The sequence below is a fragment of the Astatotilapia calliptera genome, chromosome 15 (genome assembly GCF_964374335.1).
Source record: "Astatotilapia calliptera chromosome 15, fAstCal68.1, whole genome shotgun sequence".
Classification (NCBI taxonomy): Eukaryota; Metazoa; Chordata; class Actinopteri; order Cichliformes; family Cichlidae; genus Astatotilapia; species Astatotilapia calliptera.
In genome coordinates, this window is record NC_137436.1 from 37,288,531 (window position 1) to 37,305,127 (window position 16,597).

Consider the following 16,597-nt stretch of genomic DNA (forward strand, 5'->3'; position numbering starts at 1 on the left):
CCAACAAAGGTTATGTTACAAAGTATTGAGTTGTATTTTTGTTATTGACCAAATACTTATTTTCCACCCTGATTTACGAATAAATTCTTTACAAATCCTACCATGTGAATTCATGGATTTTTTTTTTCACATTCTGTCTCTCACAGTTGAAGTGTACCTCTGGTGCAAATTACTGACCTCTGTCATCATTTTAGGTGGGGGAACTTGCACAATCGGTGGCTGACTAAATACTTTTTTGCCCCACTGTATAAATCTTTGGCCTGTCACATTATTCTCTAGGAAGGGCAAAATAAATAACAGAGCAACAATGATTTGCTAAAGTATTGTAATATTGCTTTATGGTTGTCCACTGATGTCAGAGGAGGTGCTGGGGTCAATGAGGCAATGCAGAGCAAACTACACAGTTTTTTTTAATCAGGTCTGTGGCCATTGACAGCCATTGTATGACAAAGAATTCCTTTTTCTTTTGACATCGCATACAAGGGATGCCTTTGATCCATTCTCAAGGAAGGTTTGTTTTTTGGATAAAAGCATAACTTTAATGTGAGTCACAAATTTTACTTACTCTGAAACAAAGGGAAAAATCCCAAATCAATCATTACAATGGGTGAACGCAATATCACGATGGTGAGGGCATGTACGATACTGGGGTTTGTGCAATATAATTGATGTGTTTCCGTTATTGTTATCTATACTGTCCTCTGTGTCCACTCTCTTTGTCATTGTTTGTTCTAGTATAATGTGATCACTGTTTTTGTCCTTGTCACGTGACCTGTAAATAGTGTCTCTGTATGTTTTTACTAACTTGTGTTTAACATCAACCTGCCAGAGGGTCTGCAGATGGAAATTAGCCCAAGGCTATAATCTGGCATATTTACATTTGTTAAAATGTTCATTAATATGTATTGCCCCTCTTTCTAAAAAAAAAAAAAAATAAATGTTTAATCAATAGATTAAATTAAATTAAATTAAATAGTGGCTGAAACTCTTGCTTGCAGAGCTGCCTTAACCAAAGCTGCTCTTAACCCTCGCTGTGGCAAACCGTGTGTTTCCGCCTCCTCGTTTTCTGGAGAAAGAACAACAAAATGTCTGTCTGCGCTTCAAAACAGGAATTTTTTAATACGAGCACAGCTGCGATCCAAAACCTCTCCTTCCTCTGCTTTTCTCCCCATTTCCTGAATCCAACCAGTCATCCTTCTCGGGGCCATGTGCATCCTGTTGCCTGCTGGCTGTTTTTTTTTCCGTTTTGATTTTTTTTTCAGCCCCCCCCCCCCCTATCTTATGTGGATTTAGTCTGTAGCAGTTCTGCAGACGAGTGAGTTGGATATGGACATCACAGTACCTGATCTTTTCCCCTGGCCACTTCGCTGACAACATAAGGACTGTCAGCTGAAGAATGAAAATAGAAGAATCAAATCTGCAATGCATATATATATATATTTTTTTATTTCAATCGTGGATCACATCATAGAGTTATGGATCCACAGAAAGTTATCAAAGAACTCTAACACGATCCCTTTTCATATCTGTCCCTCACGTCGACAACCACCAACGACGGTATCAAAAATCTTTGCCGACTCCTTTATGACTTCAGTCTAATTCTGCTTATGGAGGAATTAGAGAGTTGAGCTGAAAGGCCTGAGAAGTTGAGTGGATGAGAAAAGGATATTCTTAATACAAAATAAAGGAAAAAAAAAAACTGCCAGTACTTTTTAGGGTTTGGGGAAGAAGTTTAACACCTGAGGGACTTTGGTCGTTACTTTGTCAACTAACTAACACCAGTGAACATGCTTAGGAAAATATGTCTTCTTCCTCTTAAATACAACTCCAAGCTCCTCGGTCACCATGAAAGAATTTACTGCTGGACAAGAAAAAGGTATCCTAAGGAGATTGTTTCTTTTCTTTCCTTCTTTTTTGCACTCAAGTCATCACTTGAGGACCTTTCTCTCTAAGAAAGGATAGAACAAAGGAGGTGTCACCAAGCCATGTTATAAATGCCACTTTCAGCCATGGCTACAAGTAAACACCGGGCTCCCCTTTAGCCAACCAGACTTCATTAGGCTCAGTAAACACTAAAATAAGGTCAGATTCGTCTCACTCTACGGTTTTTTCCATGCTTTGCTGATTTTGCTGACAAAAGTTTCCACTAATACCATATTAGTGCTGATGCACTTCCTGTTTTGGTTAAAATACATGACTCATTTAGACCTCCGGAAGCATACCAAAGAGAAAGCTGACTGAATGATATTAATTATATACTTGGCGTGATTTCTTTTAAACTGCTGTTTTCAAGGTGAAAGATTGAGCTGAGCCTATAGCTTTACCCCACCTCGACTCTGCCTCGCTGTAATCTTAGCGTGATGGGTTTATTACTCTAGCCAAACTGTGAAAAAACACTCAGTGGTAGTTTTCAGCTGGTATGAGTCACTAATCCCGTGCCTACCTCCTTCTTGATAAAGACACTCCGTAAACTCAAGACCCTCTCAATGGTAGGCCAGCACCTCGAGCTGCCTCTTATCTGGCATTGGTGTTTGTAAATGGGTAAATGAGTAAACCATTGAAAAAGATTTGTCGAAAGGTTAAGAAGGTGAAATTTTTTTGTGTGTCAAATACTGTTTGCAATCTTAAAAAATAGACCCTCATGCACAAATCCAGAAATGCTAAAGTCACCAATAGACAGGTCTTTCTGGGTGACTGCAGATATCAGAGAGTGAGATTTAAAGCGTCCTTGAAAACCTGCAGCAGGGATTTGATCCTGTGTATACACAATAACAAAAGTTTAACTGGTTTCACAGGAATTTCCCAAAGGTTAAACATGTCACAAAAAGGAGGAATTCATTTTTTAGTCTGTTTGATTCACACTTTGTCCTTTGGACATTACAATGTTTGGTATGAATGTTTCTGTTAATATCTCATCTCTTCCAATCCTGTGTCAAATAAATCGAATACAACAAGAACAGAGAGCTTCATGTCTTTAGCAGAGCAGCTGCGGGGCTCGACTTCACGCATGTGTTCAAAGGAATGGTCTGTGAAGGTTCTCAGTCATCCAGGTCATCGTAGTTCAAAGGAATGGGACAGGAGGAAGCAGGAGGTGGGGGAGACACTGGGATGCAGTCCCTTCTTGGCTGGCGTCACTCCTTTATCAGCAGTGCACATGGCTCCCTGCTGATAAACACAACTAAAGAGGGTGCCGGTGATCCTGATGACATATAGGGCCGTTTAGAAGCAGAAGTGGGACTTTTTGAGCACAAATTTAAAAAAAAACAACTTTGTCTATATATATATATGTTTTTTTTTAAAGTACACTATTCATTATTATGACTGAACCTGTTGTGAACAACCTTAGCTGTTAGTCCCCCCCTTTTTTTTTTAATCCATGCTTTTGTTATGATAAGGAGCAGCAGCTTCCACTCTGTTGCAATTGCAGCTGGTCGGTTCCAGCAGGAGTGAAGCTTTCGGGGTTACACCTGGCAGCGACAGTGCGTCAGTCTGTCATGTGCGGTCCATTTCCTTGCATTGTGCTCCCCCTCGCTGGCAGCATTCGCAGCTGAATCGGTCAACTCTCAGGAGACAGCATGGAAGGGGTGTAAGGAATTCCCATCCAAATCTATCTTTCAACAGCCTTTATATTCCAGAGGTGGACTGACCATCTGTGTTATTAAATAAAGTCCTGCCAATATCTTGACAAAAGTGGACTTCATTCTGTGTTATTTGTCATGTACTCTAGTAAGTTGTGTAGCTCAGGGGCAGGAATGACATGTTCCCTAGAGGGCAAGGACCCATCCCATTGTACTGTTTTCCCATACTTCTTCCCTGTGCTGTCGTCACAACAGTGTATGACAACAATAACGCCATCAGTCAATACTTCACTTAAGTACGGGCACGGATACAAGGCTTAAAAATAGGGTTTGGAGAGGACAGCAGCTCAGGAGGCAACAGAACACTGTCTGGCAGGAATGACTCACAAGAGCTCTTACAGTCACATGTTTGATATAAATGACTGCCAATAACAGCAGCCCGATGGGAAGCAATTTCCCCATATGCCTCCCCTTAACCCTCAACCAGTAATGGTAGATCTCTGGAGGTTTCTTCCTGTTAAAAGGGAGTTTTTCCTTCCCACTGTCACCAAGTGCTTGCTCATAGGGGGTCTGTCTCATTGTTGGGGTTTCTCTCTATTACTGTAGCATCTTTACCTTACACTATAAAGCACATTGAGGTGACTGCTGCTGTGAGCTGATGCTGTTTAAATAAACTGAACTGAATTTAAAGCAATGGAGAAAAAAAATGGCAAGTAAAAGAAGCACTGGAGTGATTTTGCAAACTGCTGACTCGTCACACATTTATTTATAACTGCTTGAAAGAATATTAACAGTAAAAATGCACTGCAACAGAAATGTCTCACCATAAATACACATAACCACACCTGCAAACGGTGCAAATAGACAAGCAACTAAAGCTGAATTTACGACATTAACACAAATTCAAGTTGTTTTTTCCCCCCTCAATTATAGTGTACATGCTACCTGTGTGTTGAAAGTAAAAAGTTCTGGATATCATTTAAAAACATGCACAGTCATACTAGGGCTCTAGCTCTTTCTTGTACAATCTTTTTTCGCATCTGCGAAACAGGAGCTGCCACAAAGAGCTATGCATTTGTGGCAATGTTTTACATTTGAAATACAGCTCGTATAATAATTTATTCATGTGGACAGACATCTTCCACCATAGTTAAAAATCAATACAGCACATTGTGAAATTCACGACGATTATTGATTTACAAATTCGAGATGAGAACTTTCAGTACCGGCTCTTGTACTGCTCTTTGCAATCGCGTTTAAGAGATAAAAATGTCTCTGCTGTAATTTTTAAGCTCCAATCCTCCTCCCTCTCACAGCCCTGGCTGTGTTTGATCTAAAATCTTGAGCTCATGTCCGAAATGATGAAAGTTATCCACAAAAAGAGGCATCTTGGGCAATCCCCACTCAAGTAATGAACATGCCAAGTAAGCAAGTAGGATTGAGTGAGAGCAAGAGAGAGGAGCGTTATCATATTCTGCCCCAACTCAGAGCGATACTAGACTTCGGAGTTAAAACACCTGAATCTTGTTACAAATAAATTCTGCCGTAGTTGGAGGGTGTCGCACACATTTTGTATCACCTTGAGTAGAAACTGCAGAAACTCAGGGCCAACAGAGACTGTCAGGTGCCCAGAGTCGCATGACTGTGGGTTGTGTTTATTGTCTAACGTCATATCAGGTTACAGAAGTAGTCTGCGCTGAAGCCGAAGGGCGAAAAGAGAGAAAAAAAAACCCTAAATGCAGAACCACAATCATAGACATTGTTCCACCCAGTCCTGCTCCTCCTCTTGCCACTAAGCCTCGACCGTCTCTGTTTGACCCTGATCGTAACCTGGTTGGATGATGTTACAGGAAGCCCGATGCTCCTGGGAAGATAGTGCTACCTCGTGGTGACAGCTCCCTCCTCACCTCCTCTTTGATTGCCTGCCTGAAGACAGAGGGAGAGGGGAAGGAAGAAAGGTTGATAGGTTGATGAAAGGGGGTAAGAGGGAGAGAAAGCGGAGGACAATCAGACTTAATTCATCAATAAAATGAGAACAAAATTAAGCTGCTTTGTCACCAATGTATACAAAACGTAGTTGTTAAGCTCCTGTCACTGTGTAAGAAATAGCATATTTAAATGAAAGATTTAATCCAGACCTATTTAAAAAATAAAAAGGACAGTGCTGCTTCTTCAGCTTCTCTGGTTCTCAATTGGCTAGGACATTTTCCAAACACGTAACCGAAGTTATTATGGTTAACTAAAAATAAACACTTTATTTGAGTTAACCAAAATGAAAGGGACACAGTGGACGTTTTAGTTGTTAGTTTAATATCATTTTGTTACAACTTGCCTGATGAGGCTTTGATGGACACACTTACTGAGACTCAAAGACTGTGAGTCAACTGCTTTCAAAACGTTCAAGGTTTTTATTGTATTATCTACTGTGATTGCTCTAAATATTTCCTCTGACACCTGCCGGTCATACAACAGTAATTAAAAAGACTAAAACCAATAAAAACTGAACTGAAATGGACAAACCGGCTCTGGAAACCAACTGAAACTAAAGTGAATTAAAAATAAAAATCCCAAACTAAGCAAAAATAAAAACTTATTAGAAATCATAAAATTGTAAGAACTCTGCTCTTAACATTATGGCTCAGCAGAAACTCCTATCCTTGTCTCTACTTGCTAAGTGGGTGGCCTGTTAAGCCACACAAACATCTTTTCTTTACCCAAGGGAGCCTTTCACTCAGTCACAGCAGATATGTATGCTAGAAAAAACAAAACAAACAAAAAAGCCATTAGCCTGAGGGGAATCTTGCTCAAATGTGTGCTTGTTATTACACAGATCACTGAACCACCCCCCCCGACAATAGCTTGAAACATGCCAAAAAGCTTACTATACAATACAGGTTATTTTATATAGCATGTCTGTTTGCTTATTGCCCTTCAAGATGAGATGTGATTAAGTGACAAACATCTGATATTCGCCAGACCTCAGAAGTACAACACACTCACAGAAGGATGCGGTGGCTTTGAGTAGCTAATAGGTGCCATTACAAACTTCGTGGTAAGGGCACCCATCGGAAGAGCCGGAGGTAATCGCTCATGAAATGCAATTAGGATGCATGAGAGCATGGAGAGATGTTATCGGCCAACTAAGAGCACCAGATCATCTCTGCGCTGACTCCAGTTCTGTGTGTAAGACATGAAGTTGACAGCAAATAAAAATGGACCCAATATCAGGCCTGACAGTGCAGTGCCTCCAATAAAAGCTAACTCAATTAGATTTTCCCAATTTTCATTTTCCCAATAAGTGCTTACTGTGTTTTTTGTTTATAGCCATTGTTACGTTCTGCATGATAAGCCGACTTATGATTCAGACTACTTTGTGTCGCTGGCCATAACGGGAAAAACATTAATGCAGATTTATAAGGAAAGTCTTAAAAAAGGGGCATATTTTATTATATAGAGACTTCTGGCAGAGACTGGTAAGAAATGAAAGAGTGGCAAGTGAATATCCTTAGTGGAACTGAAGCAAAAGTTACTGGGAACCAGTGCAACATTTTTACAGTTAATTTCCTTTAGCCATTGTGTTGCTGTTGTCTTGGTAAGTAAGTACGGCATGAAAAACTGGATTTTCAGGCCTGGGAACACCCACACACCCAGGAGTTTCCTGACATGCATGGTTGTGTTGATATATGAAATGTAAAACTGATGTTACACAAATATTTGGTGATTGTGTGGCAGAGATTTAATCAAGCAGTAAATAATTCACAATGCTCTACATGTTTGGTTGTGTGGGGTGCTACAACTCCATGACAGTCACCGGTTAATGCTTTCATCATTTATATAAGGCACAAATAACGTGTTTTTTACGAATAATTATTTCGAACAAATACTTTAAAAAATATTTGTATTCGGAAACAAGGAAAAACTTTAAATCAAAAAGCTGAGTTTCCTTATGAGACCGCAGAACATGACCGGATGAGTGAGTGACGTGTCGAAGAGGTGAGTGACACAGGCTGCTCCACACAGCAACAGAGACGGCTCTGCTGAGCCAAAAAACAGTGAACTGCATCAGGATTTTGTTGAATCGATTTTTTTGCACCTCCAAATCTGAGGCCATGGTTCTCAGCCGGAAAAGGGTGGAGTGCCCACTCCGGGTCGGGGATGAGTTCCTGCTCCAAGTGGAGGAGTTCAAGTATCTCGGGTTCTTGTTCGCGAGTGATGGGAGAAGGGAGCCGGAGATCGACAGACGGATTGGTGCTGCAGCCGCAGTGATGCGGACGCTGCACCGGTCCGTTGTGGTGAAGAGGGAGCCGAGTGTAAAAGCGAAGCTCTCAATTTACCAGTCGATCTACGTCCCTACCCTCACCTATGGCCACGAGCTGTGGGTAGTGACCGAAAGAACGAGATCGCAGATACAAGCGGCAGAAATGAGCTTCCTCCGAAGGGTGGCTGGCCTCTCCCTTAGAGATAGATGGTGAGAAGTTCAGCCATCCGGGAGGGGCTCAGAGTAGAGCCGCTGCTGCTCCACATTGAAGGGAGCCAGCCGAGGTGGTTCGGGCATCTGACAAGGATGCCTCCTGGGCGCCTCCTGGGTGAGGTGTTCCGGGCATGTCCCAGGGCAGACCCAGGACACGCTGGAGAGATTATATCTCTCGGCTGGCCTGGGAACACCTTGGTGTTCCTCCGGCTAAGCTGGAGGAGGTGACTGGGGAGAGGGAGGTCTGGGCTTCTCTGCTTAGGCTGCTGCCCCCGCGACCCAGCCCCGATAAAGCAGAAGAAGATGGATGGATGGATGGATTTTTTTTGTACCTTAACTGAGTTCCAGAGGCAGTATATAACTTTTGTGAAGATCGTTAAAAGGTTAAAACAATCCTTGTGTAGTTGTCACTTATTAACGTAGCTGAAACTCCCCACATGGATTTGCGGAACCGAATAAAAGAGTATTGCTGCTGCTGAGCCATCTGGCAATAACATAAATAACATAACAGCCAATGGCTCTTATGTTATTTTCTTTTCAATGACGTTCCTTGTGACATGTTTATTGCTGGATTTATGGTAAAACATCAACTAATATTGCATATCCATAATTATTATAATGTATATAATTAAAGAATACTTACACTATAACGTTTGTTAGAAGTGTAACGCAAAAAAAATGGATTTTTACGCTTATTTTGAATTTTACTCGAATAAAAATACAAATACTTTTCCCTCCTCAACAAATACAAATACAGATACAAATTCCGGCTGCTTTGCACATCTCCAAGTACTGTTTTCCATCATAAACTGAAAATGCATGCTCAATAAGACTCAAATAAGTAGTGTTGTGCTGATATACTGGTCGATATCAGCCATCTGCAAGTATACTGGTATTGATATTTATAACAGCCGATAAGTAAACATTTTAGTAATAAAGAGAAGACAGGAACACCATTCAACCATGCTGTAAGTATTGATGTTGGGAATTTGTTTCAGATTGCACTGCAGGGTTAGGACTGCAGATTGGCTAACAAAAACTGACCGATTCTTTTTGTCAGCTTATCTTACTAAGGGTGGAAAATAAGTACAGATAATAAATGTTAGGGAAATATGGTTATGATTCCTGTGTTTGCAAGAAAAAAAAATCTGGGCTGATATACCAGATTTTTTAATCGCCACATATCTGCATCGGTTTTAAAAATGCAATATACTATTGCTTAAACTGCATCTACAGCAACTCTTTTCTGAGAGTCACTGAACATTCAAATCAGTGCTGGCCACCATCTAGAGTGGTTGGCAGAGTAGATGAAGTAACCAGATGGGGCCAAAATCTGCCAGACTGGTGTTGATTTCCCGCTCTTAGCATACGCTTACTTCCATTCCCGCCTCCTCCTGTGGAGCTGGCAGAGACAGGCCGGCTGCTCTGCTGCGGCTCAGACTGTGAGAACTGGGGAGCCAGGGCCAGGCCTCTACCCCGGTGAGCACTGTTCTGGTTGGTTGCTGTGTCAGGTGAACGGGGAATCTTGGGCTTACTTGCAATTGCAGGGATATAATCATTTCTGCTGACAGGGACAAAAACAAAAACAAAAAAGAATATAATCTGTTTTTGGTAAAAAAAAAGAAAGAAAGAAAGCATTAACAACAATCTGCCAATTAAATGAGTCACTATAAATACCATGATAATCATACAAAGAAGGATAAAACAGAAAAAAAACCCTGAAACTGGTAGGATGGGAATATTTAACAGTTAAGTTAGGAACGTGATCTGTAAGACTGTGCAAAAGTCTTGCAACCCCTCATTTCTGTATATTTTGCAAGGAAAATGGGAGATAGGCACAGCAATAAAGTCACACATGGCATGACAGAGTTTTTCTCTGTCATACTTTATATGTATGAATATTACAACAGGGCACGTTCTGACTGGACATGCATCAGTAAATCCTCATTAGTGTTAACTTTCCTGTTTTCCCTTTCTCTAAAGCCTAAACACACGTAGGGTCACGGTGGTTTCCATAAAAATAAGAAAAGTTTTTAATAATTGAGGAGCAATTATTAATTTTTAGGTCTATTTGGACAACAGACAAGACAATCGTTTAGTCATTTTTAGACAATCAGTGTTAAACACTAATATAACATTAGAACATATTTAAAATGCCTTCCTTCCATTCAAATTAGACATTTTCTTTTTTTTTTATACCTAATTTTCTTTGTGCACCTTCTTTATGGTGTCTGAGAAACAGGGTCACGAGTGAATAAATGTCTTCAGCGTCCAGTCACAACCTCCTCTAATGTTCTTATCAGGAAAGAGCTAAGCGACCTACATCCTGTTGAGCAAGCTCACACTTATCAAATGGATCGATTTCATTCTGGTTTCTGTTCAGGGTAGTCACATTGGCTCCAATATCTCTGATAAAATCTGGTATAACTAAGCGTTACTGTCACGGTCCTGGGTCGGTGACCCAGTGTTTTGAGTTTCTTGTGCCTAATCATGACAGTTACAGTGTATTGTATTCCCGTAAAAATGGGTGGAGGTGCTATCCTTGCATGTTGAGCTCTGTTCAGAAGCAAAATGAAATGGGTACACATTTTACATAACTTTTCATCAGTCCCTAAAATTCTTTTTAACAAGTCTCGAATCTGAGTCCCGATTTCTGACAAAGTGTGAGTGGAAGACAGCCTGACTCTCCAGCAGGTGTTACTCTGTCTTAGGGAATCAGTTCATTAGTCTAAAAACAATTGCAAACACACACATCTGCTCTTTTGGCATTTGCCAAACCACCGTGTTGCTAAGATTCTCTTCAGCTCAATATGAATGGCCATTTCATCTCACTATAAAAGTCTTGCTTTCCAAACTGGGGTGAAACGAGGCTACCGAAGTCAGACTCAACCAGGCTGTATTGTAGAGGTGTTTTACGTTCCTGGGGGGTGAGGTGTGGGGGAGGCGAGGGACTACTGAAGCAGTTTCCTGGGACTCATTATTGTGGGTGGGTTTCAGGAGTCAAGTTCCTCTGGGATTTAAAGGAGAAGAGAAGCAGGGGAGGTTCGATTGAATGGGTCTCTTTGTGGGCACTGCTCGTTTAAACGCATGTCACAGTCTCACAGACCAGCTTGGCAGTGCTGAGTCACCTATCGGTGTTCAGCAACATTCTTGCCAAATCTTTACACACACACACACACACACACACACACACACACACACACACACACACACACACACACACACACTTACAGGAATCTCTGCAGTTATGTGGTGGTTGTTTTTTGTGCTCATTCCTTAACAGCATCAGATCAGGTCTGGTTCTAGTTCTCAGGAAAAATTAAGCCAAGAATATTTTAACATGTTATTGTTGGCTCAATAACTTTTTTTTAAATGTAAATTTAGTTTGTATATATTTAGTACATATATAGTATATATTTCTCTATAAATACAGAGAGTGTGAAGTGCCCAAATGTTTGCTTTTTGAGTGATTTTTTTTTGTTATGTTGAAACTGCAAAAGTTTAAATGTTTTTTTTTTTTTTTAATCATCTTGTTATCTGTTATTTTATTGGCTGCTCTTTCTGTCATTTTCAATCGATCAATCAAAGAGAATAAAAAGTAAAATATTAAAAATAGGATTTTAGCAGCACAAACATCATCTGCAGAGAGCTAACAGCTTTTTGGGAAAAATCAGTGTAAACAAATCTGATAGAGTGAAAATCCAAAGTGAAACTGTTCATATTTCCATCGATATGTGCAGAGGAGGTCAGAAGAAAGGAACAACAGTGAACATCTTCTGCTTGGCTGCGCCATGGTTTGGGGTTCATCCAGCTGTGTTGGATGATCTTATTAAAACAGATGGAATTATGAACTCAGAAAAGCACAGTCAGATTTTACCATCTAGAAAGCATCCGATTAGCAACAGCTTCATTTTTTAGCATGACAATAATAATAAAAACACTGCCAAAATGTTAAAAGCACATCTGGATAGAAAAAACACATAACAGAAATGAATATTAAGTCATGGATTGGCCTCCTCAGAGATCGAAACTCAACATTAATGAAGCAGTCTGGGATTATCCCGAGAAGAGCTTTGAAATGTCCTTTCGGATGCTTGGACAACTATTCCTGAAGTCTGCTTAGAGCGATTACAAAAAGGAGAGTTCACTCTCAGTTGAAGAAGAAAGATGGTCTGTTTTTGCCTTTCATACTGTATTTCCATGTATGATTGCACTAGAAAAAAAATGAGTCTAAACAGTTTTTATAGACTCTCTGTGACTGTTTACATTCAAACTCTGATCAAAAACCTCAACCTGATTAACTTTGACTGTCGTTAAACTGTTGCCTTTTTATTCAAAGAACTGCAGTAAAATTCAACACAAACAGCCATGTTATACATAAAATATGAACATGAGCGCGCTCAGTTTACATTTGTGTGTCAGTATACCTGGCAGAGTGTCCGTTGTGGTCCTCCTGGGAACATCCTTTTCTGGCTCTACCTTCATACTGCCTGTCCAATTCTGACTCCTGGGACAACTGCCCACACTCTGAGTCTGAGTGGGAATAAATTAAGAGTGTCAAAAGACCAATTTTAGAATCAACCAAAATGTCAGACCTTCAAATGGAAACAAAGGTCATAACTTTAAAAAACTAAAAAAAAAGTAGATGGACAGCTGAACACTATCAAACACACAAGCACACTTGATACCATCAAACTAAGGTCATTAGCCTTCTGGTGCCCACCCACCGATCTGAGCCATGGTCTGAGTAACTCTCATCACTCCGGCCACTCACACACATACTCAGACTGAGCACTTTGCAATCTGTCCTCTAATGTGTGCCTCCCTCCTGTTTTGTATATACTCCTCTTGTCTACTATTCATTCCTGCTGTCGTACTATTTATATTTGTATTTCAAGCACCCACAGTTTCACTGTACATGTACAGTGACAATAAAAGGCTATTCTATTCTATTCTATTCTATCCTATTCTATTCTGCTAAGTCTTTATCCCTTATGGTTTGTGAGGAAGTTGCAGGAACTTCATTCTCTGGAACTATCTTTTGTTGCTTGTGGACACTGGGCACCACATCAAATACATCTAACACACCAAATAAAAAGCAGCAGGTAGAAGGGAAATTAAAGATTTTTCCACAAAAATGCACAGAGCTTCTACTAAGTGTGAGTAATCTGAGCGCAAACATCTGATTTACAGCCACGGCTGTTAGACACGGTCAAAGAGTTATTATTTTACTCTTTTGAAATTCTACCGCTACTCCTAAATTACATCTGAAACTCTGAAAGTTGAGTCACCCACCGATGCTTTGGCGTAGGGAGTCTGTGGTGCTCGGCCGACTGCCGGAGCGTGTAGGAGGTCGTGAGTTGTATCGAGAGTGTGGCAGGCTTCCTTCCCCGCTCTTCTGTCTGTATTCTGTGTCTCTGCTGGTCTCACCTCCCCGACTGGCGGGTCGATAATCACTACACATAATACGAACACAATCTCACATTAAGAACTTCCATGAGGATGTTGGTGTAAGCAAGATGGCTTTTAACTTGAAAAAACAATTTATTTTGATGATTCCACTGACTTTCATCAGTGCTAGTTCTCCATATTTGTACAGCTCTCTAACAGTTAATTATTTAAACTGTTAAATACAAGGTTAGGCCTGTTTCTCTAGGTTGGTGCTCAGAACAAGGAAATTACCTTGTCAAGACCAAACAAGATGCTTTACAGCAATGGTATTCAGGCACTCCAGTTCTAGTCTACTGCGGCTGACTCATCTCTTCAAAGTTTACGCTTTGCAAAGAAAAACATCAAAATACATTTGAAACATTTTTGTATTTTCAGAGTTTTAGCGGCAAGAGGAACGTCGTTATCTATGTATCCTAAACAAATGGTGGCACAATTATCTACACAAGCTACAGATTAGTCAGCTCATAAAATCTATGGACTACTGTGAAGTGATCAGCCTTTAAAGAAATGAGGCCTGAAGACCGGTATCTGAGATCTAAGGACCAATGTTTATGGTGGTTTGTAAATCACTTAAAGAGAGGCTGTCGCTGCACAGTTTCTCATGTCTTACACATTTTATGGTCCCACAGACACCACAAAGAACTGTTTTAGCTTAAGAGTGAACTTCAGTTTGGATCTTATGACACCGTTTGGTAATTTAACTTACCCCACGCCGATATTACGATGAGAACTAGGGGTGACTGGCCGCTGTAGCGGCTCATCAGCAGCTGGCTGTGGTAGAGGGGTTGGCTTCCTTTTCACTTTTGTCATGTTGGTCATGATCTACACAGCCACACACACAATAAAACAGTAACATACCAAACAAATTTCCATCATGGAAAAAAGTGTTAACAGGGAAAAGAGAGATTACACGTAACTTTTTCTCACTGTAAACCTGACTGTGTTCTGTCCGGCGTATTGGCCGGTCATGAACTCATAGCCACATAAAACAGATCCCTAAAAAACTAACAGGCCAGCACCTGAGATATCAAAAGCCATCACCACAAAGAGGCAGCGATGTGTGCGGTACCTTATCTAATCATGAGGTAAAATATATTTCATGCTAGCATTTATGAACTAAATAGCCAAATAATTACAATTCTGTGAATGCACAGACCTATGCACCGTCTAAAGTTCAGTGCACGCTGTGATAATGTCATATCCTGTTATTGGTGCAATAAACAAAATTTACAAGCTACTTTGCAACTTGCCCGTAATACATTCAAATTCAAATTCAAATTCAAATTCAAATTTTATTTGTCACGTACACAGTCATACACAGTACGATATGTAGTGAAATGCTTGGACAACTGCTCGTGACCTAAAGAGAACAAAAAAGGAAAAGGCTATGAATAAGATAGGAAATAAATATGAAAAATTAAAAAGGGTAAATTTAACTAGGAAGGAATAAAATATAAATTAAGGTTAAAAATGAAATAACTGTACAACACAAATTAGAATGAAGGGTAAATTTAACTGGGAAGAATAAGATAAAGATAAATATATAAATTAAAGTTGAAAATAAAATAACTTAAAGTTGAAATTATATTATTCTTGATTAGTGTCAAAATTTGAACTCTGCGTCTTCTTAGCTACAAACAATATGTTTATGGTGAAAATGTGTGTTTTGCTCTTACTCCCAGGTACTCAGTGGTGAGCAGGCTTTCCCCAGACAGTTCCCTGTGCTGTGGCTGAAGAACTTCCTCTTTATCAATGTCGATCTCCATTAAATCTTCCTGTCACAATGCAAAGACAATAAATCACTTGAGAAAGAATTTGTGTGCAGTGTCAAAAATGCATATTGTCCGCACATGCACTTAATTTATGTTTAAGCATTAAGCAGCATTATATAAAACACCCACAGGGTTTCTGCAGGTCGATTTTTACTGGGTTACATTGGCAAAGCGTAACTTCCTCAGACTGACTAAAAATTAACTCTCACCCATTAAGTTTTAATTTTAAAAATTAATACAATGCTTGGTACCATTCCACAAGGCTCTGACAAGGGACCAGTGTATTCTGTAGTTTTGAGACTGCCACTCAGAAACAGGTATGTACAGTACGTATCAGTTCACCATTGTGGGCAGGGAAACGGATAGCAGCTATAAAAAAAAACAAAAAATATAAACAAAAAAACACCTAATTCGAGATTACAGGGCAAGGGCACTCACACTCAAGGAACTCTCATGGGAACAGGAAGAGAATGGAATATGTGCTTATACACACACACCCCAGGAAACTCCTGTAATTCATTTACATTTTAACTTTTTAAGTCCATCATTCCCCCTCATACTTTATTTTCTTTGTTTAGTTCTTCTGATATGAGCCAGTTATTTATGGTTCAGTGGTTTTGTTGAATTAATTTGTAAACAGGCATTTAATATGATGATGGAAAACACCAGCACATTGATGTTTATCAGGCGGCCTTACGTCATTGTCATCCTCTTCCTCCTCATCATCAGACTCTGGTCCTTCCTCTTCAGCTGGGGGGGGGGGGGGGGGGGGGGAGGATTAAAAAGCCAGCAGATTTTCCAAAATTATACTTCATAAAAAAACTATAGTTTCAAATGATAACTAATGTTATGAAAACTGGGGATCTGAAACAGGAAATGTAAGATATCAAGTTTCATATTTACATATTTTGTTTTTCCTGCATTGCTTGAGTCGCTTACTTTTGGACTACAAGTTTATCATCTACGTGTTTAACAGTAAATTTCACTAACCTGAGTTTAGCTGTTTAATGATGAATTCAATCTGTCTGTTAAGGTTTGGGTTCTCCTCTTTGATGTAGCAGCGGAGAATCTCTTCAACGCTCTTCACACATGAGGGAAAGACACACAAAACATTCAAAAAATTTGTATGCAAGTATAAAATTACAGTATGTATATATATATATATATATATATATATATATATATATATAACAATATTTGGCCAAAGCATATTTGGCCAAGGCATGTGAAAGATGAACATACCTAGGTGACACTGTGATGTCACTCGTTGCTTTCTGAAAACTAATTTAAAAACACTGAGATTGCATCCGTGTCCATTTTGGCCT

General features: G+C 39.9%; 1 protein-coding gene across 5 annotated transcripts in view; it reads right to left on the reverse strand.

Moving 5' to 3' along the window:
* Positions 1–4,309: 4,309 nt before the first annotated feature.
* Positions 4,310–16,597, reverse strand: part of armc9 (armadillo repeat containing 9) — a 28,601-nt gene continuing 16,313 nt past the window's right edge. For 3 of the 5 annotated variants that reach the window (XM_026142258.2, XM_026142260.2, XM_026142257.2), the window contains 8 exons: positions 16,263–16,353; positions 15,970–16,022; positions 15,177–15,275; positions 14,207–14,322; positions 13,345–13,505; positions 12,477–12,582; positions 9,426–9,613; positions 4,310–5,504 (listed from right to left, as the gene is read on the reverse strand). In XM_026142258.2, the coding sequence (XP_025998043.1) occupies positions 5,482–5,504; positions 9,426–9,613; positions 12,477–12,582; positions 13,345–13,505; positions 14,207–14,322; positions 15,177–15,275; positions 15,970–16,022; positions 16,263–16,353 (837 nt within the window). In that variant the 3' untranslated portion in view covers positions 4,310–5,481. The remainder of the gene's footprint in view (positions 5,505–9,425; positions 9,614–12,476; positions 12,583–13,344; positions 13,506–14,206; positions 14,323–15,176; positions 15,276–15,969; positions 16,023–16,262; positions 16,354–16,597) is intronic. The other 2 variants (XM_026142259.2, XM_026142261.2) reach the window with 2 other exon arrangements.